Genomic DNA, 21896 nt, shown 5'->3' with positions numbered 1-21896 from the left:
TACAGAATGTTGTTTGGCTTGATGGGTGAACATTTTGAGACAAGTGATGGTCCAAGATGCAGTTTTGTCCTGGTGTGTCCGGGAGAACTGTTCTGCTGTGTCGCAGTGCCTTCTGTCTCTTTTGCAGCACCTGTATTTGTGCACCTATGTAGGAAAGCACACTAGAAAATTGAAAACTAATTGGGTCATATCAGTTCCCTACCCAACAGAAACTGTAAAGAAACATCTGGGAGAGGAAGGAAGGAGGAAATTTCACTAATGACAGTATTGGCATGTGTTGGAGTTTGACAAATTCAAACTAAGTAGTCTGAAAACAAGGAGGAATTTCAGTATGGAATTTGAATAATTATTTTTTTATGCTTTCTTTTACAGACACTTTACAAAACTCAGGTTAAGGAACTGAAAGAGGAAATTGATGAAAGGAATAAAGAAACGCAAAGTAAAATGCAGGAGTTGCAAAAAGAAAAGTATGCCCATTATGTTTCTCACATACACCTAAGTTTTTCCTTGTAATACTGTCTCACTCATGTATACTTTGAATCAGATCTAAGATGTTTTAATTCCTTAGAAAAAGGCCTCAAAAGTGTTCCATAACACCTTGTAAGTGGCAAATACATAGGATGTTACCTATACTGACTCACAAAGCCAAACATGGTTATTCATATTTGCTTTGGACATTATCATGTCTGTAAGAAGAAGAATAACTTCTCTGAAAATTTAGTAAGATTCAAAAATTTTGAAAAACATTCCAATTTGTGGTTATTGTCTCACCAGCTTTTAAAATTTGATTATATTATCCTGATAATTACTTAATATATTTCTATAGTCATTAAAATAATTTGAGAAAAAGGTAACAAAGTCTTTGAAATTTAGTATACTTCTGATTACAGCTAAACTAGTTATTGTTAACATCCGTTAATTGTGATGCACTGTTTTCTAAGCTATCAAATAAGAAAACATTTTTAAGCTTGTTTTTCCAATTTCTTAATTTATTTCATGTTCTGAAGAAGGAGACTGTAGCCTTATGCATGAAGTACAGTTTCTTCTAAAGTCTGTGTCTCTTGTTCTGCTTAAGCATCAACACTGGAGAACAGTCTGAAGGGCAGAGGTTATGGACAGTGTTCATTTTGTACAGCATTTTGATATCCTGAGAAAGGGAGAAAAGATGTTGTGCTAATAAATATGGTGTAGGAGGAAAATACTTGTGCCTCTGCAAAGTTGTTCACGAGTGGTAACCAACATAAAGAAATGTGGAGGGAGAAGAAGTTAGGCAAGACTTCCCTTATTCTTCTTGGGGTTATTTATTTCTTTTCTTCTTTTTATAGATGCTTTGTATTCTATTCCCTCACTGTTCTCTGCAATCTTACGTTCATCCTAAATGTTTCTCACCTGGATATAACTGGGAATTGTGATAATGGGCAAATGTGGGTTAAGTATCTTTTGATGGATCACTCTGTACATATAGTTTATTTTTATTTTCTGTTCCTCAAAAGCAGGAGAATACATCTTGGTGTTTCATGGATCATTGAAATGTTAATGGAAATCACAGTAAGCTTGCTGCTGCAGCTTGTGTGGACCATCAAAAGATAGAAGTGTACAGAATGCAGTTTTGTAACTCTTACTTTTCTTAAGAAACTAAGATAATGACCATTAGCTGAGTGGTATAATTTGGGTTTGATAGTTTTCCTGAAAATTTGGAATGTTTTGCTTAGGAAAATGAAGTCTTAATGTCGATTTTACAGAGAAACACTTGCTACCCAGTTGGATTTAGCTGAAACCAAAGCTGAGTCGGAACGGTTGGCACGAGCACTTGCTGAAGAACAGTATTATGAACTGAATCAGGAAAGCAAAAAAGCTGCATCAAGGCACAGACAGGAATTGACTGATAAGGACATCATCATAAGGAGGGTAAATTAACTCTTATCAATGACTGTATAAATCTCTTCCAGCTGGAAACCAAAATTCATGGTTTTAATTAATGAAGTCTTGTTGTGATCGTAAGTGGTAACTAATTAAGTATCTTAAATTTTGGGCTCACTTGGAACCTTTAAATTTCATCATGTGGCCTCCCTAAAAAGCCAAATTCGTTCATCTGAGGTGAAGCCAGGATGAAAATCAAGTGAATGTCTATAATTCAGTTATTAACCCTTTTGTATTTACTTCTTGTCATTGCCAAGTGTATTTAAGTCTTGTAAATTTGTGGAGCTGTTTATTAGAGACTCTTATTGCACAGTAACTTAGTCTTAAAAAAAAACCCACTTGAGAGTCTCAAGTTTCACAACCCAATCCCCAAAATGTAAATTTTGAAGACATTTTATAGCATAGCTTTTGGATGTTAGTATGAGCTTGATAAATGTCTTTAACTGAGAAGTCTCAAACGGCAAGCCATATGTAGCATAGTTATTTTATTGTTGCTTTTTCCCATTTAGCATCAGTTGTGCATATTTTCTTAAAAATGCACATGTGCATGTTTTCTTTCCTGGGGGTGGAAAGTTCCAGGTGTAACTGAGCTTGGCTCAGTTGCTCAAAGCTTTCTGTTAATGCTACCATGGATATTCCATCTCTGTGAAAAGATTGTGCAAATAGTGTTTGTTTCATGAATTTGCTTTTTTAAGCTTGAAATTTCCAGAATGCTACTGTTTCTTAAGCAGCATTTAGAAGACTATGTCTGTAGCATCAAAAGAATACCTTCTTGCCAATATATTTTTGGTTTCAAGTTTCTGATAATTTTGTCAGCTTGACAGGCAGTCATTTGTATAGGCTTCAAACAAAACTGTTATTTAGGAATACAATTATGTCTGGTTTTTCATAGTTTTTAATATATATTTGTTAAGTGATCCTTCACTGCTGTGGCAGTGAACATGCTCATATATTCAAAGTTATCGTGGTTTTCCTTTCCAGCTTTTTTCTTTGTTTTGCCAGCTCTGTACATATTTACCTGTGTCTGCTTTGTCTTAGCCCAAATTTAGTTTTGTTTTTATCCTGATTTTCATGATTTATGACAGTTACTTAGCAGTAAATGCCTTGTATCTACTCTAGATTTAATGCTGGAGTTCTAGCATCTGTCAGCTACTTTTCTGTCTGGATTCAAGGTATCAGGCCCCTACATATTAGTTTTTCCAAAGTAGAACAATTTAATCTAAAATTGTCACATTCCATAGCTGACAACCTAACTTTGCTTAAGTTGATTTTTGATTCCATACCACAGTGTTGTCACTTCTGCACTGATATTTTTTTTTTCTGGGACAGGTGTATTTTGAGCCTTCTGGTAAATCAAAACAGCACAGACGTATAGTAGCATTTTTTAAGAAGTATACATAGGCAGAAGGTGTTCTAATTAAATGGTTGTTACAGAATTAAGGGTATTTAAAATAATAGTATTAAAGATATTTTTAGAATTTATGTCAAGTTCTTTATTCTAAAATGTGTTTCTTTTCATGTAGCTGGAAGAAACTAATAACACTTTAACCAAAGATGTTGATTTAATAACAAAGGAAAACACAGAGATCAGTGAAAAATTTAAGAAACAAGAGGAAGGTATGTCATGTTTGGAGTTTTAGTTGATCTGTTCTGAAGCATGCCTGAATTTGAAGCATATGTGAAGAAATGGGAAGTGAAAGAAGATATTGCTGTTTATCTTCCATATTATTTTGGGCTTGGTGTTGGCTTTAGTATTTCATCTTTGTGCCTTTCTGAGATATCCTTCTGGTCATTTTCTGTCATTGCAGTAGTGTTAAACTGGTAATCTTTGTCTTTGCAAACTGTATTTTGCTCAAAAAGGGAAGCAACAGGAGAATGAAAAAAACTATGCACTTAGAAAGTAATTAAATATAAAAATAATTACCTTGTACTAAAATAACTTAAAGTTGAATATTATTTTAATAGATTACAAAATGAAAAAAGAGGAGGAAATCAGTAATATTAGAATGCATTACGAGAAGAGCATAAACACTGAAAGAACTCTGAAGACACAGGTACAACTTTTTATGCAATTTAATAGCAATTACTACTTTGCATTAACAGAAGTATTTCAGGTTTCTTGCTTTTGTGAACTCTTAGTTCTTTTGAAATCAAGTTTATATTAACCATGATGTACAATATGTGTTGTTAAATTTACATTTGAAAGAATAAGTTTTGATGCTGTATACTTTTCAGTATTACTTCAGTTGTGAGTAAGGGCCATTTTTGTTGGTGAAGGGATTTTTTATGAGATCCTGTAAATAGAGGAACTGAGAAGTTCTTAATGAAACATGCTGCATGTATCATTTTTCTTACTGGTTCTCCTTTTTCTTAACAGGCTGTCAACAAACTGGCTGAGATAATGAATCGGAAAGACTTTAAAATAGACAGAAAGAAAGCTAACATGCAAGATTTGAGGAAGAAGGAGAAGGAAAATCGAAAGCTCCAATTAGAACTTAATCAAGAAAAAGAGAAATTCAATCAGATGGTTGTGAAATACCAAAAGGAGCTTAATGAAATGCAAGCGGTAAAATAATTTAATTTTTTTATCATACTGTGGAATATATAATATATATATATATATATACACACACATATACATACAGACAGACATATATGCATATATATGTGTGTGTGTTTGTGTGTATATGTCTATATATGAGTTTTGTTTTCAAAATACTTGGCTGCCATGTTTTTGGTAACACAGTAACTATGTGTATGTATATAAATACAGCAACTAGCAGAAGAATCTACATACAGGAATGAGCTCCAGATGCAGCTGGATAGTAAAGAGAGTGACATAGAGCAACTACGAAGGAAAATCATGGACCTCCAGCAAGGAATGGATTCTACCAGTGTTGCCAGTCTTCCGACAGATGAAACGGATGGAAATCTTTCAGGTATGAGAAAAGCAGATTTGAATCTGCTCAAACTACTTGGTTGTGTTGCATACACATAGTTCTGGAAGGTATTGTTTCAAACAACTCCTTGTTATTGCTTCATAAAGTCTTCTGGCTGTCTGATTCTGTATCACGTCTCCACTTCCTTCCTTTGGTTTTTTTTTTTTTAATTTCATACCTTAGTTGCTTATATTTAAAACTTTAATTTTTTTCTTACATCACACTTCCCACTATATGGCTTGGTATTAGCATTGTTTACATGCACTTTTGAGGAAGGAGTCTCTTTACATCTCTTGTTTTTCAAATACAGTGATTACAATGTGCAGTATTTGGTGAGTAGAAGACAGGGCCAGCACATCTACAACATCATGATAGTGCTTTATATCTTGAATGCAAAATTGTCATGATCTTATCTCTTCTTATTCAGTCATGTAGCATCTCTGTGACAACTGGCAATAATTGCTGATGTGAAAAATAATTGGAGGAATTTCCATAATAAATTTATGGTTATATGGTACTCTGATGTAGCAGATTAAAATAAGACATCTAAAACAGCGTAGCCAGCCATTTCCATGTATCAGTGCCAGGCACTGTACTTTGAGACCCACTCTTAGACTGGTTAGTTATTTACCTCTCCCCTTTCCCAGTGTTTGAAAAGTGTAGTCAGTTAATATTTCCACATGATCCACTTCTGTACCTCTCAATACAGGAAAAAAATTAATGTAATCAGGTGTGCTTGACAATTTCTGTACATCATAGCTCGATATATCTTTTTTCGATATGGTTAAGTAACTTTTGGAATTCATTGGGAAATTTTTATTCTATTTTTGATAAGTCTGAATTTCATTGTAGAAAAATATTTTTAGACATGGAAACCAGAATGCTATTTTGGGTATTTTATGACTTCAGTGGATGGGTAGTCAGATAAAAGTAAATAGAATAATTTTAGATGTGTCTTTTCTTGTTAATGCACTTCATGCTGCTCAAATTGCCACATTCTAGAGTTTATCCAGGAGTCTTAGAGTGATTGAAATTTCAGGTAGGTTATCTGTCTTAGTACATGTTTTGATGTAGTTTCTCCTTTCTATGTCTGTTTCCTATCTTCCCCTAGTGTATTTTTAGATCTTTATTTTTAGTTAATACTGTAATGAATTTCATTTTAGAATAGATATTTGTTCAGATAATGGTATAGTCTTTTTCTTCACTACTTCCATTTTGTTCAAGAAGCCTTTTGCATTCTGGAGTTTGATCTGTAAATTGCCATCTTGTAAAGGTTTTGTCTTTTGACAACATCTTCAAGGCAAACTCCCATTGTAAATTCTTAGAATTATTAACTTGATTAAGGAACATTTTTTGTCTTAGCTGTCACCTGCTAGGAATTCCTTCTGGTATTTCTGAAGTATCAGAACTTCTCAGGAGTTTTGCTTTTAGATACTCATTTTTAGTGTATTCCAATTAATATGGTTAAAAAAATCAGAGGGGTTTTGCTCATTCAAGTGGATTTTTTATCCCCTCAAATTACAAATTGGAATCAAGCCTTATTGTTTTTAAGTGTCTTGTAATTGAAGAAGACTGTCATTCATAATTTTAGTAGAAAATTTCTGAACTCTTTTCAGTTGAGAGCTTTAGGGTTTTTTCCTACAACAAACAGACCAGATTTATTCTACTCAAAAGAGTAGTTATGAACTCCCTCACTTCCCTTCTCAGCCATTTTTATTTGATGGCTGTTGTGTGTTACATGGAAAACATGAATGCTTCCATCCAGCCATAGATACCTTCCCTATTTTTTTCTTAAGGGCAGTAGTGTGTCAGTACAACCCCATTGTGTCCCAGATCTTGGATGGACTGTAGGAAAAACCTCTTTCTTTGTCTGCCTCAGTAAGGAAGGTTATTTTCAGTTTTACCTCTGGAGATGTGTGTAATCAGGCTTTTGGCTGCGTAATCTGTTGCTTCCATTTTGGGGCAGAAATTTCAGTCTGTACGAGATCTTTTTAAGTCAGCTGGTAATACCCATTGTTAATTAGAACATGACAGTTACTGGAAGTTCTTGGGTGAGGTGTCTACTTGTTAGCCCTCAACGATTTCTTTTTGCTAGCTTTTCATTTCTCTTCTCTTTTTTGCCCTTTTTTCTACACATGCCTCTGATTTTTACTGCAGTTGTCCTGCTGGTTTGAGACAGGTAGGACCTCTAATACATATTATTAGGACTTCTCTAGATTTAGATCATGTCCCTACATGCTGCCTTTTTTTTTTTTGACTGAGTTTCTGGGTTGATCAGGATCTGAATAAGAAGCAATTTGGTAATTAAAGGAGATTAAGTGACATTAGTGTAGTCAAACTTCACACACTTGTCAAAGAGCTAAGCAGAGGGCAAAAGAGGAGTGCAGTAGCATTATAAAGATGACAAAGAACCCAGCCAGACTTCAGAGTAGAAATAGCCCATGCCACAGAAAGAGGAAATTGTCCAGCACACAGTTTTTTTTCTGTGAACCAAGTAATTAGTGTACAAAACAGAAGGTGGCATATTACAGCAGCTCATTTGCTACAGTTTTATTGCATGATGTTGATTCTCTTCAACTGTGCGCCAAGTTCCCATCACTTCCACAACCCAAGCATGGCCATTCCTTCAGAGAACCTTGAATAGCATCTTGTTTAAGAGCTGGATGTGATGAGTAGTCAATAGGATTCTCTAGCTGGTGCACCAGTTCTAAAGGCAAAGATACTACTTAAAAAAACTTTAAGCAAATAAATGGTTGAATTTTATAATAAGTAATTATAGTATTATTAATTCATTTTCCTGTTAAAATAAAAACATCACCAGGGGAAAAAATAAAGATACAAAATAATATAAGCATATGATTTCATATATAAAAGAATGATTCCATGGTCATGATTCTGCCAATGGGCAGTCTTTGGTTTAATTGAGAAAAAAATTTATACTCATAACATTCGAAGGAAAAAAATTCTCTATTTAGAAATAGACACAGAGGAATCACACACTTTACAGATGCATTTCACTTGGAGGTGTTTTCTGTCTGCCATTGGCTAAAATATTCTCTCAAATTCTGGTAGCTGCTATGACAACTTATACCTCTGCCAAGGTGGGGATTGGCCCCTTTACACAATCCAGGTTATTCTCAGGCTCTTGCTCGTTTACATGGGAAAGATCATTATGTGGATGAAGGTTTCTCCTTGTATTTGATTCTGGGCGTGTTTTGTAGCTCTGACACCTGGTTATTGATTCAAATAGCAGCTCATATCTCAGTTGGTGTCCCCAGTGTTAACAGAGTCCTTGCTGAAACAACTGAGGTATTTGCTTTTAAATTATGCCTTTGGAATGCCTCTTCCTCCTGGCTGGATGTAGGGAGTCTTTATACTTTCATGATTGTAAACGGAATTCTTTTTTGCCAAGATGGAACATAATCAGGAGCATGAAGATTTTTTCTCCTAATTGTTACAGGGCACTTAACCTGTTGTGAATTGCTTCTTCTTATCTGATTGGCAAGATCATTTAAGCAATTCAGTTGCCCTACAGGTTTAACTGCAGCACATAATATTTTACAGCATATGTTGTCATGTTTTGCACAAAGATAGGATAGAATTATAAATGCGTGGTGCATTTAGCCCTGCAGTTTTATTGGACTCAGGACTTACCGAAGCAGCCTGAATAAACCCCAAAGCAAGATCCAGTCAGAAATCCTTGGTGAAATCCACATGAAATTATAGTAGGACAGTCTGCAGAAGGAAAAATCCAAACCGGAAGAATGGAAAGAATTAGCAAGATGGTATCTCCAGGTTTTTGGTTGCTGTGGGAGACTCTTAGGAGTAGGAATTCTTGAACATTGGAAAGAGATGCTCTGCTGTTCATGAAAGCACCCACATTACTTATCTCCAGAACAACAGAAAGTCTTGTAAAGCACTACAGTCATGGTTGTCTTGTGTGATTTAATTGAAGTCACGCTGTTATTGTACTGAATCCCCATGAATCCTGGATACTAGCCATGAAGATGTTTGGAATGCAAATCTACATTTAAATATATTCAGAGATAACTACAAGATCTTGATGGAATTCTTTCTTCATATCCTATTCAGGTCCAGCTAGCCATCAGATATTTTTGAGGCCTATCTTAGACTTACTGGATTGCAAATATGAGGTATCAGTTCTGGTATTCTTTCCAAAATACAGCAAAGTTGTCAGGCAATAGTTTTGAGCCTATTTTTAAAGACAGGAATGGAAGATTCTTTTTTTTAGTCTAGATAGCCCATATTTTCTTAATTACTTAATCAGAACACTCATAAATATTAGTCTTCCTGGATCAAATATTTGTGAAATGGCCAGATGAGCATTTGCAGTTATGCTGAGTCTGTTAAGAGAAATGAAAATGCACTATAAATATTACTTGAGAGCAACCTTTGTGGCGAGGTTGGAATGAAAGAGCTCATCTACCCTTTCAAGAGTACATTTGGTTCCAGACGAATTTTAGCTTTGTTGAAAAGGAGTATGGTCAGAAACTGTTACTTTCAACTGCAAGATGTTATTCACAGCTCAGAAATCATCTCTCATTCGAATAGAATTTGCTCCCTAAAATAGATTTGTGGTAGACAGAAAATAATGTCAACGGATTCACTTGAAATACCTCATTTACTTCCTACTTCTTTTGAAATTGTTTTCAGAACATGCTGAAATAGAAGGGAACCTAGAAAAACTTCTACTGTCCCTACAAGCATCTTTTAAAATTCTTCATCATTGGATCTTTCCAGATTTTTATATGCCACAATTTCAACAAAGCTTTTTTCTTTTTTTTTTAACAAGTCATCCTTCCTATATTCCTTTTGAACGACTGTTTCCCATACTTTGTTTTTTATTAGCAATTAATCATTTTGTTTTGCAATGAAAACCTGAGTTTTTGGATGTTTCTATTATCTTCTTTTAATGTAAAAATTGATCAAAGTATTCAAAACAAGGTAAATATATCTGTGAGGCCTGTAGATGTGGAGGAGGTAGGTTTTCTTTTCCAAAGCTACTGAGTGCCTATAACTGGGGATAGTCTGGGATAGCAGAGGGGTTAGAGTTGGGGAGTGTGGGGACCCCTGCACCCCCAGTTTCCACAGTTCTTATGCAGATGTGAGAAGGCAGGAAGGTACAAATTTCCTTCATTTTTCTGGGAAGTTCTCTTACAGGAATGAGTTCTGCTAACATGCTTTTCTTCCAGTTGATACCAGTACTTCAGTGGCTCTCCAGTATTTTGAAGCTATTCTGTGTGGAGAAATGATGGGAAATGATTCCATATTTCTAAGTGTAGTCCATTTCTAAATATTGTCTGCTGTAAGGCTAATGTGGGAAGGGCTTTTACATGCCTTATAATGATTGCTAGGCTGTCAGTCCCATTGTAATTCTATATAGCAAAGCACATGGACAATAACTTGTATGCATTTGAATGCATTTCAGAACTTGCTGGGATACACCTCACATGGAGTAATTCCTGAAAGACAAAAGAAACCAGTAGCTCCTCAGGACATAAATAGTTGTGGAGAATGTTTCAGAAAATTTTAACTTAATGTTTTTGAAGTTTTCAGTGCAACTGTTAGCTGGCTTCATAATTTTAAATTTTAGAAGCCACTCTCAGTTAGCTGGAAGGACTTTCTAAATCAACATTGGGCAGAATGCAAATTTTCCTGTGGCTTTTCTGTCCCTTTTTTTGTATCATGCTAAATTATTTCAGTAGTTTAATGGTGGGAAAACAAGATATTACATTTCTCTTTGGATAATTTTTCATTGAAAATTTGAGTAAAATACTTGTCTCTTATTCTTTATATCTAGTTGATTCTTCCTGCATTCCTTATTTAATTATCTCCTATGCTTATCTTCTGTGAGTAATGGGACACCCATGTAGCTTTGCTTGCTCTTGTGCTCTCTCTCCTTTTTTTGTTTCCTGTGGAAAATGTGGATCTGATTTATTTTACTTCCTGCATCTTCCTGCTGAGTATTTTCATACAGCCCCTCTGAATGTTAAATTATGTTTACATTGAAAATCTCTTAATTTAAGCTGTAATATATTTTCAAAGCAAAGTCTTTCCTGCCTGGCTGTTTGCAAACTATTTACATACAATGTTGGATATTGGCATCAAGGAAAACAGCTTTACTTTTATTGTGCAGTAACGATGTAATCAGATGTTGGCTTGTGATGAAGCATGAATTAAATGCTTATATCTTCATTTTATTTAGCTGTGCTTTTTATTCTGCTTTGCTGAATAGGTAATTGCTCATTACTGCATGTAGTACATCTTCCTTTCTAGTAGTAGTTTGCTTTTGTGCTATTCTGCTTTAATATTATAAATACACAAAATTATTAAATATGCATTTTTTAAAACCAGAATCAAGACTTGAAGGTTGGCTTTCAGTACCAAACAAAGGAAATATAAGGCGGCATGGCTGGAAGAAACAGGTACAGATGCCTTTTTTCCTTTCTTCCTCAGTTTCCTTGGAAAAGTTTCTAGGCATGTGGTGAATAGATTTTACAACTTGTATTTAAGAAACAAACAAAATAATTAAAAGTAATTTAGTGTTTGTACATGATTGAAGAAAAAAAACTCAAGAAAATTCAAGTTCAGTATGAAACCTTTAGTAATGACATCATGCAAATTTACAAATGCTTTACAGTGAGCATCTTGGGACCATTAAAAATCACGTTTCTTCTTTGAGTAAGCATCTTTATAATTCTGTCACTGAAAAAGAACCTCTTTGTGCAACTTGGCAGCAGAGAATAGGGAATACCACACTTAAATGTACTGAGGGTCATGGAAGAGTGCATCACACTCTAACTTGCTACACATGATTTCCAAGGAGGTTTCTGTCTCCCTTACCTTTAAAATGATTGTTTTCTCTTAAAAATAACTGATTTTCTTTCAGTAACGTGATCTCTGTGCCAGAATTCCCACTCCAAACAAAGCAGTTTTTTGTTTTGCCTCTGCAAAGGTTATGATCTGTTTCTTTGAAACATCCAATGTTCAAATTGAGATACTTGGAACCAATTTCTGATTATCTTTTCTGGCTTCTCACTTTCCCCCTTTGATCATCTTTTAGTACAACTAAATACAAAAGTGAACATGGTCTCTAGAATTTTTTAAATTTTAAAAACTTATTGTATTAAACAGTTTCTTTTCCTTCATCTTCTTTATATTCAAAGCCTGCTACTGGGAATTACTGAGTTATTAATGACACTTTTGAAGTAATTTTCTGATTCTTGTTGAAAGGTATTTCTCAAATGCTCCTATTTATATTCACATTCTACAACAGCTGGAAATGATTCCTATAAAATTTAAGGGAGAAGGGATTCATTCCTGTCACAGAAGCACTTGAGGGTTTGTATTGGGTCTTTAGCTGCTCTACTCTTTAAGTACTGCTATTTTCAGTGGGCTTCCATGGCCTTCTTTAAACACTCCAAGTGTTTGAGTTCCAGACCCACCTATTTTTACATCAATGTCAGGCTTTGGTGGTTTGTCTGTAAGTTAAAACCACCGCCTATTCTGGCTTGCTGGGAGCGAGTGATAAGTTTTGCCCTATTTCAACTAATGGCCAGTCACCTTTCCCCCACCCCTTTGGGTAAGGGAGGAACAAAAGCAGAATTTATGGGTTGAGTTAAACAGTTTACTGAAAGCACAAAGCAAGACTAAGGCAAGCACAATAAAACCAACAATATTAATAGCAGAAGTATACAGAAAGAGAAGGTGCTTTACCCACAAAAAAAGTGTTCACCACCAGGAACAAAACCAAATGGCAGATGCTTCCTGTAGTTCTGTTTGACTGCTAAGGCTGCTTGAATCCTCTTGTTATAGAATTGATGGTGCCTGGCACAAATCAGGTAGCTTTGTTCTGTTCCGGATTATATAAAATATTGTGTCATTTTTCTGATAGAATGCTTCTAAGTACCCTTTTTTAAAAATCGAGATTATATTTGCATTCTCTGACAAATGAAATTTTAAACTCCTGATAAATGCAGCTTCTCCAGTGAAAGACTATCAGAATTTCTTCAGGCATGCCCAGTATAGGCATATTTACTTGCCTCAAGATATTTTAGGCAGTTAATCCATTCCTTTCCAACACTTCCCTAGTTTGAATATGCTCACACTTCGGAGGAATTTGAGCTGCAGATGGGTGGCTCAGTCATGAAATAAATTGTACTGATAAGGTTCCTTAACTAGCTGAGTTTCATATCAGTGAGACACAGTAGGGAGGGACTGTGTTCACTCACATGTACATTCTGTTGGCTGAACTGAACTTGTTTCAGCGACTGTTGCAGCTGAAACAAGCTGGCAGGTGGTCAGCCTCCTCAGGTGCTTCTCTTCCTAATTCTACTGCAGTTTCAGTTTTGTGAAAGTAGGAGGTATATGCAACCTCAAATATAGGCATGTGCAGATTAAATTAAAGGAAAAGCAAAATCATATTAGGAGTGTAATTGGATTGATGCCTGAGTTGTTAAAATTTGAGCTGCTGCATTTCTGACTCAAATGTCAGTAGCACTGATGTTTTTGCCTGATGCCCTCTGTGTTACTTAGCTTAAGTTAGGGAGGGGTGAGTGTGGAAAACTTACTTGAGAATAAACACTTCAGTTATACCTAAAGCTAACATTGAAATGGGTTACTCTTATTTTTTATTTGGAACTTAATTTCATCCCAAATAAGGATGATATAATATCCTTCAAAAACTACTGTAAAAGAGAACTACTGTCAGAAGATTTTTTAATATGTTCACAACAGGATATTGACACTGTTGTACATAACTTTTTTTTGGTGAGGTTATATTGTTCTTTTACCAGGGCTTATATAGAGTGTGATAATTGAATCCCTTTACAGTCAGAATTTGCATTTGTGATAGTTGTCATCTGAAGGGCTTGCTCTTATCTCTGAAAGGCAGAGGTGCACTCTTCAAAGATGAAAAAGGCATTAGTTTTCTATTGGAGTGGATAAAGGAATTGAAGTACAGTCTTTTTGTTCAATGGGAAAAATCACGAGAGGCTCACATTTAGTACTTACTCAAACTGATCAGGCTTTCTATTAAGGAATTGTGACAGAATGCCCTTTCATGACGTTTTATAGGTGCATTTCAGTAACTGAGATTTACAACTGTAGCTCACACCTTGCACAGCACATTTTAAAAATGCTGTTGTATAAACTTAAGGTGACTTTCATACTCAGGTTTTGAGGTCAGCTTCAAGTGCTATGTAAAATGAGGTTGAAACCTTCCTTTGTATAAGAAGTAGGCATTTATTCAAATTATCAGTATCTGCATTGTGCAGAAACCCATCCAGTTACCTGCCAGTACTGGATTCAAGATGAACTATTGGTGCATTCACTCTCATGCTTTTCTGTTCTTCTGGGTTATATTATTTGTGAATCAGGAGATCAGGGTAGTCAGAGCTGCCAGTTTGCCTCCTTTTAATCCTCCTTAGTGTCTTATATCTTACAGTTCCTTCTAAAACATTTGAAACTGCAGGGGAGGGAACAGCCACAGCTGTCACTGGGCTTATGCTTGTGGACAGCTCCAGCAAATATGTTAGACTAGCAACTCCCAGTGAAGAGCAGCAGACAGTGAATACCAGTCTTGAACTTACTGGGATGTGCTTAGGTTAGAGGTGTTTGATCTTAACTATCTCAGTGTATTCACTGGCACCAGACCTGTGTTTCTGCTAATTCATTTTAGCTGTTTATTTTACCAGTCTATTAAATTGGAAGTGTAGGAAGTAGTAGGAGCCATAGGACTCTGTTTTAGCCTACCAGCAGTTTGGTGTGAAGTGCCAGTGAGTCCTGCAGGCCTGTAGAACTAGAGAAGTTTTTTACATTATCAATAAGTGATAGCTTTTGCTTTGTGTCACTCTCAGTGATATAGTACATTTCCTAGTGACCTGCTAGTAGCAACTGCAATTTGTGAGTTTGTGTACAGATGGACTTGCAGAGTCATCACAAGCATTTTAGAGTGATCCAGGGACAATTCAGTCAGCTGCAACTGTATCACTGCAGAGCTGTCTGTAGTATAGCTGCCTTCAGGTTGATTTGAATATCTCCTGATGTTAATTTGAAACCTTTCATTTACTCTGGCTTTTTATGTGTATGTGGGAGTACATTAGGATAAATAAATTGCTTTTTAAAATGCGATTTCAACTGTTTTACCCTTTCTTTCCACAGTATGTGGTGGTGAGCAGTAAAAAGATACTGTTCTACAATGATGAAAAAGACAAGGACCAGTCTAATCCATCTATGGTACTAGATATAGAGTAAGTAAAGTCATTGTTAGTTTTGGATACAAGTTGACAAAAGAGTGTTGTGTGTGAAATAGCAGATAGCAAATCCAGAAGCTTGAAATAAAAATTCCATAAATAATTCTTAATTTCCCATGCTAGCTGGAAAATGTCTATCTGTATTTTACCATTAACAGAACTTTGACAGTACTTGCTCTTTGTCCTATGATTGCTATAAGTTAGAGAAAAAAGAGAAAGGATCATTGCTGTTCTAGTCCAAAGCATTTCTAACTTTTCCAGCTGTTTTCTGTTTAAAGTGGTAAAATATATTAATTGTGGTTCCTTTACATTGGTTATACATAAGGAAAATGGTATCAAATATCACTGAAGCCCTTCACTGGTACACGACTGTGGTGTTTGAACAGCTGATTGACATTATGGGATCTTACAGAATAGTAATTGAAAAATGGTTTTAGAATTCATGAATAGATGTATCAGGGAATAACAAATACAGTGGTCTGGAAGGACTCTCAAACTCAGGAAGTGCTTCAGCTGCCAATTGCTCATAACCAGGAAAAGGGTTATTTTCTGTTAGAACTGTTTTGTACTCTCTTTTCCTAAATACCTGCTACAGCCATGGCTGAAAACAGGATCTTGGGAGAGGTGGACTTAAGAGTCTTGACCCACAGGATGTTTGTTCCAATTTAAATAGTTTTTTTCAACAGCTGGTGCCCCAGATTTCCTTTTGTGATGTTTTGGCACAGATTGTTCATCAAGCCATAACATGATTTAGTAAAAAAACTACTGGATAGTATTCTACTTAATATGGTTACTTTCATCCAGGTTTTCACTAAGCTTTTCTAGCAATAATGTTAGACTTCCTAGTGTTTTGAGGAAGTATTTGAAAGCCTTTATCTTAAGTAAATTTATCATGATGGATCTTGAATCCATTGTAAGATAACCTTCTTTCCATGCTGTGAAATATTTTGGTCTTACGTGGGTAGACAAAATTGGTATGGTTTATGAATTAGTTCCCAAAATCATATTGCAGTGTTGAAGTAGGTTGTGTTGCTTGCATAATTTCTAAGAACTTCAAAGCAGTTTGATAATTGTTCTGAACCATACATAACTTTTTAGCATTTTCTGATTAATGTTTCTTCTAATCTAGTAAGCTGTTTCATGTCCGGCCTGTAACTCAAGGAGATGTATATAGAGCTGAAACTGAAGAAATTCCTAAAATATTCCAGGTAAAAAGAAGTATATTCTCCTGTCAATTCAACTCTCTTGCAAAAGTGGTGGCTTCTTTGGAAAGGGTATAAAAGTACTTAGTGCTTCAAGAATAACACAGCAGTGTTCTTTTTCAGATTCTCTATGCTAATGAGGGGGAATGCAGGAAGGATTTGGAGGTAGAACCAGTACAGCCGGCAGAGAAGACAAATTTTCTAAATCACAAAGGCCATGAATTTATTCCCACGTTATACCACTTTCCAGCCAACTGTGAGGCCTGTGCCAAACCTCTCTGGCATGTCTTTAAACCCCCTGCTGCCCTAGAATGTCGAAGATGCCATGTGAAGTGCCACAGAGACCACTTGGATAAAAAGGAGGAATTAATTGCACCGTGTAAAGGTATACTCATGGGTTTTTTCTGTTCTGTATTCTCCATGTGGTTAAGCCAAACCTGCTGAACTACTGGAGGTGAATAAAAGCACTTCAGTTTAATTTTAAACTTAAAACTGAAGTTCAGTGACTTTAAATGTGGAAATTGCTACTAAAGCAATAGGCTGTTACACTGTTTATGAACAGGCAGCTGTGGCAAACCTCTGTAGGGAGGACTGTGGTGTACCTGGTGGAGCTCTGCTGAGGGCCTTGAGAGCACAAGGTTCCCTAGAGGTTTATGCCCAGGTACTGGGCAGCTCCTTGGTGCCCTCACCGTTCCCTCTGCTCTCATACCTGACCCGTGGTGGGAACAATTGCAGTGGCTGCATCAGCAAGCTCTGCTGAGGCCTTGCAGAGTGGTTCTTCAGCTACCTCACAGACTGGAGCAAAAGTTTCTCCTCTGTGAAGTGGAGCATTCAGGGTATGTACTCTGGAACTTGGCCATAAGGCACCCACACAACTCTTCAGCTTATTAAAATTGTAATTAGTTTAAGTTTCTCATTTCTCAAATGTTCATGTTAAGACTCAAGAATCTTAATGCAGAATGACAAGTCATGAAAAACATTATATTCATAATCCTCCCTGCTGTTTGTTGTCTTCCAAAAAGATATAAACAAACCCAGTACAAGAATGTATATAGGTGCCATTGTTCCTTCCAGTGGCACAGTTGGTGTGCCATAACTCTTACTTTGAAAAGGAGCCCGGGTTTTCACTGAATCATCTTTCTCCTTTTTCCTTGTAGTGAGTTATGATGTAACTACAGCAAGAGATATGCTCTTGTTGGCATCCTGTCAAGATGAACAGAAGAAGTGGGTGACACATTTAGTAAAGAAGATCCCTAAGACACCACCATCTTCTTTTGTTCGTGCTTCTCCTAGAACTTTGTCTACAAGATCCTCAGCAAACCAGTCATTCCGAAAAGTTGTTAAAAATACTTCTGGAAAAGCTAGGTGAGAAATAAGCTACAAAAACTACAGATCCTCTTGGCTAAAAAACCGCTCCATCTTTAGTCCTATTGCATGTGGAATTGTGAAATAATTCCATTGTTATGGCTGTTGAAGTGCTGATCTAAATCTTTGTTCAAATCCCAAAGGAAGGAGCAGAATTCTCCTGTTACTACAGTAAATTTATCAGCTCTTCACATTTGGAAAGGTACCATGGAGGTGGTACCTGGCCTGCCAGTGCTTGGGAGGGAGCTGGGTTTTTTTCCTGTTTAGAGCTAGGCCCAGTGGATATGTCAGTAAAGGCATTTAGCAGCAAGGGTGATCCACAGTCATCCCATCCATGGATTGACTCAGAGCTTGTGTATGCTAGAAGTCTTCTGCAAATGGGGCTGAAATGAGAAACTTACAGATTCTGTCTGTTGTTAGGCCAATTCTTTTGTTGTGAGGCTAATTAAGTATTAATTCTGTTCTTCCTCCCTGCTTACTCATTCCCATTTGTCTTCTATCCCAGCAGTTGTTTTTGTAAACTATTTGTGACCGTATGCATTAACCACGACATGGTGTAAAATACACGTTTTAATGCTTAGGTTGCTATAATCTGATTCTGACCTTTATTAGCTTCCTGATACAGTCTGTGTGTTGTTTTCTCCCCAAATAACTGAATGAATTGACAGTATGGAGTAGAAACTATTGTCTCAGTAAGAAAAGAGTCCTCCCAGATTGGCAGGGCTACCAAACATTCCTGGCATGAAATGCAGTAAAAGCAGACTTGTGCATATAAGGAGACATGAGGTATATCATGAAACATCCTCCTTGAAGGGAGCAGATGAGAAAAAATATGAAAGACAAAAAGGACATTGATTTTCTTGTCCCCAAGACTTCCATTCTAAAACATAAGTGATGCTAGAATGGTTTGGGTTGGAAGGGACCTTGAAGATCATCTAGTTCAAACCCACTCTGCCAGGGTGGATCAGGATGCTTAGGGCCCCATCCAGCCTGGCCTTGAACACTCCCAGGGATCATAGTTTTGAGATCATAATATATTCATGAAGGCCTAATACATTCTTGAAGGCCTTCAAGATAATCCCATACTTCTTTATTTCACCTTTGGATATTTAGAGTGATAGACTTTTTCTTCCAAAACCTCTTTGAATTGCAGTCTGAGTATGCTCTCCATTTTATCCTTGCAAGGTCCTCTGGTAGCTGTAATAACCAGCTTTCATGCATACTCTTTTGGGAGAAAAATCCATTCTCTTAAACCAATTAATTGATTGTTTCACTCTGTCTTAATAGAAGTGCTGGTTTGGAGTTGCAAGGATAAGTGTGCAGCTAATCTGTTATAGAAGGAGCAGATTTGGATATTTGAAAGCTTACAGTAACTCTTAAAGGAATGGGTATTTTTGGGGACATCAGGTACCCAGACTATTGCTGTTATTAATACTGTTAGCATTGTCCTGTTGAGAGTGTTACAGAATCACAGAAATGCACAAGTAGGGAATGGAACTTCTTTAAAAAATGAGAAACACCATTATTAAAGCTCTGTTTTTAAGATCCTAAAGATACAATTAGTCTACTAGCTCACCAGCACCAGAAGGAGGACAGCTGCACATTCCTGAGTTTTATCTTGATTCAGTTCATGCTTCACAGATTACCAGAGTGAACTGATCTGTTTTTCAGCAGAAAATTAATCCAGGAATGTTTTGCCTAAAGGAAAGCCAAAAAATCCAAAGCATGACAACAAAAACAATCCAACCATAAATCCACAGGAGAAAAGCTTGGGATTTTCTGTTGGATTCCAAAGTTACAGAGGTTTGGGGGAGAGCCTCAAGAACAAAAGGAGGAAGGGTGATGATGATGGTCTTGCATAAGTGGATGTCAAGTCAGATCAGTTGTTCCAAATACTGCAGCCTTGCATTTTCTCCAGCTGCTCTGGTGTGCAGCCTCTGCTCACACCTTTCTCCATCACCCAAGGAGATCTTCCAAGTTCTTAGGAAGAAATAAAGCTCTTAGGTTTTCTGTCAATTCTGAAGTTAATACCTGCATGGTATCTTACCTCTTTAGCTTCTTGAATTTATCTGACAAGCCGTGACATGGATCAAACAGTTAATATTTATATTACTCTTCTAGACTGACCCCAAATCCATCAGTGAACTTGATGACATAACTGATATCTTGCTTCTTGATGGTATCAAATACTGACAGAGCTTCTTAGAACATGTAATTAATTGTAAGAAACTCTGTTTTAATGCTGCATATTGTAGTCATTGATTGTGGAGAAAGAGTCTTGTTGGGCATAAGCCATTTAGAGAGGCACAGCTCTTGAGCAGCAGGAGTGCTGTGTGTGTGTGCTCCTGCCTGTCATGCTGCCTGGAGATGTCTGCAAGAGGCAGGTGGGGGCCCTTGCACTGCCCTGGTGCTCAGGGAGCTCCCTGGGTGTCTTTGTGACACACTCTGGCACTGGGTTGACTGGAGTGTAGTGGGGCCTGCCTGGCACCTGCAGAGCAATGTGAGCAAACAGTGAAAAGATTCAGAGTTCCACTGAGCAGAGAAGCATTAAAAAAAAGACCAGGTTGGAACTCTTCATTCTGGCAGTTGCACTGTGGACATTTTTGTGGTTTTCTCAGACAAATTTTTTGTGAGTTGTATCTATGAACTAGACAAGTAGTGCTGGGATGGACTATGTCCAGCCTAGGCCCTGATACCACTACATATTCTGTCCTGTGTGTTTAAAAAGAAGAGGCAATGGATTTTTTTTTTTTTTTTAATTTTTTTTTTTTAGGAAAATTCACTTCTAATGTACCGGTGTTTAAATTTGGCTTATTAAATAAATTCACAGTATAACTTATATACTGAACACTTAACTGGTAGGCTCAGCACAGTAGCTGAGCTCATTTGACAGCCTGTTCCTACTTAAACGGAAGGATTTTCCCTCTCTGTTGTCTTCTCCATCTTTTCTGTCCTTGGATCCTAGATAAGTTTGAAATGATCCATTTTGGACCCTTCCATGAAGGTAAACAGTTCAGTTTCCTGACTGTCAAAAACTGTAGACTAACTGTGCCAAGCTAGTGAGTAGATCAGTGTACTGAGAAGTGCAGTGATTGCCAAAGCTGAGGACAGGTAAGTAGGAGGATGCTCTGCTGGGGTCAGGGAGGTGATAAAGCAGAGGAGCAGCAGGCTCTTTTCCTCCCAGGAGGCAGTCAATTGTTGTATCAGCCTCTATGGACTCATTTATCCTGCAGTTCTCCTCCTCCCCCACCACTTTATCTAAGTGTGGGAATAAGAGAAGGAGCAATGATTTTTATGGGATGTATGTATCTGGCTTTTACTGAGTATCTGAAAATTGTTCTCTTGTCAGACAGTATAGCAGAACTTGCCCTCGGTGATGGAGTCCTACCATGTAAGCAGGCATTAACTGGTTTGTTGAATGGATACAGACTTGAACACATGCTTAAAGACATTTCAGTACATTTCATTCAGGGTCTGACCCACCTTTCTTTGCAGTCGGTAGGCACTGCTTCCTTGACTTCATGGAGAGGTGTCTCAGACCCCTTGAAAGGAGCTTTGCATATGAAAGTTCATCCTCAGTTCTATTCCTCATTTTAATAACTTACCACTAATGACAGTGAATCAGAACTTCATGATGAACTTGCTGGCATTTGCAGTACTGCTTCGAGATCAGAACCTACACTTTATAGCTTCCAGTCTGCTGATTTATTCACATTGTATTAGCACAGCTGAGATCTTTTGTTTTAATACAGTTGGACTTGGGCACTTGGTCAAGTTAATGCATGTTTGAAGAGGAAAACAACCAACCAGCCAAAATTCCTGTGCATCAGATGAGCTCTGCAACTGCATGTGCGTGCTCTTAGCCTAGAGAGCCTTTTCTTGTCCTGCAAGTGAAAAAGGGTCACCTTGCATTTGCCATGAATACACCCATGATTGTTGGCTCTTAATTGCTTACTTGTAAAGCTGCAGTAATATTATCATCTGTCTGATCTCTGTGTTTGCTTAACGTTGTTTGAAACTGAGAACAGTTTGTGGAAGATTATGTAGGTATGATGTTAGTATTGCACCTTGTCAATTGCAAAAAAAAATCTGTTAAAATCAAGTCTTTTCTTCACTGAGGCTCTTGGCAAACACACACTAGTGTTACAAAGCTAATTTTTATATTTGTTATTAATTGTCTGTTTTCTTTTTTCTTC

At 36.8% G+C, this 21896-nt stretch overlaps 1 protein-coding gene and 1 long non-coding RNA gene across 4 annotated transcripts in view; both read left to right on the top strand.

The window, feature by feature from the left end:
* ROCK1 (Rho associated coiled-coil containing protein kinase 1) overlaps nt 1–21896 on the top strand; it is an 83888-nt gene that overhangs the window by 60475 nt on the left and 1517 nt on the right. The window contains exons 22-32 of one of the 3 annotated variants that reach the window (XM_064434760.1): nt 373–467; nt 1743–1908; nt 3444–3537; nt 3886–3974; nt 4298–4486; nt 4694–4859; nt 11235–11305; nt 15042–15130; nt 16263–16341; nt 16459–16720; nt 17493–17700. In XM_064434760.1, coding sequence (XP_064290830.1) covers nt 373–467; nt 1743–1908; nt 3444–3537; nt 3886–3974; nt 4298–4486; nt 4694–4859; nt 11235–11305; nt 15042–15130; nt 16263–16341; nt 16459–16720; nt 17493–17700 — 1508 coding nt within the window. Of the gene's footprint in view, nt 1–372; nt 468–1742; nt 1909–3443; nt 3538–3885; nt 3975–4297; nt 4487–4693; nt 4860–10680; nt 10730–11234; nt 11306–15041; nt 15131–16262; nt 16342–16458; nt 16721–17492; nt 17701–21896 lie in introns of those variants that run through there. The other 2 variants (XR_010369333.1, XR_010369334.1) reach the window with 2 other exon arrangements.
* Nucleotides 20137–21893, top strand: LOC135309002 (uncharacterized). The gene is made up of 3 exons (XR_010369335.1): nt 20137–20704; nt 21050–21091; nt 21453–21893. It is a non-coding gene; the product is annotated as an uncharacterized LOC135309002 (long non-coding RNA).

This window comes from Passer domesticus, chromosome 1 (genome assembly GCF_036417665.1).
Source record: "Passer domesticus isolate bPasDom1 chromosome 1, bPasDom1.hap1, whole genome shotgun sequence".
NCBI lineage: Eukaryota > Metazoa > Chordata > Aves > Passeriformes > Passeridae > Passer > Passer domesticus.
Note: the sequence above shows the minus strand (reverse complement) of the source record. Positions and strands in the feature narration are given on the sequence as shown.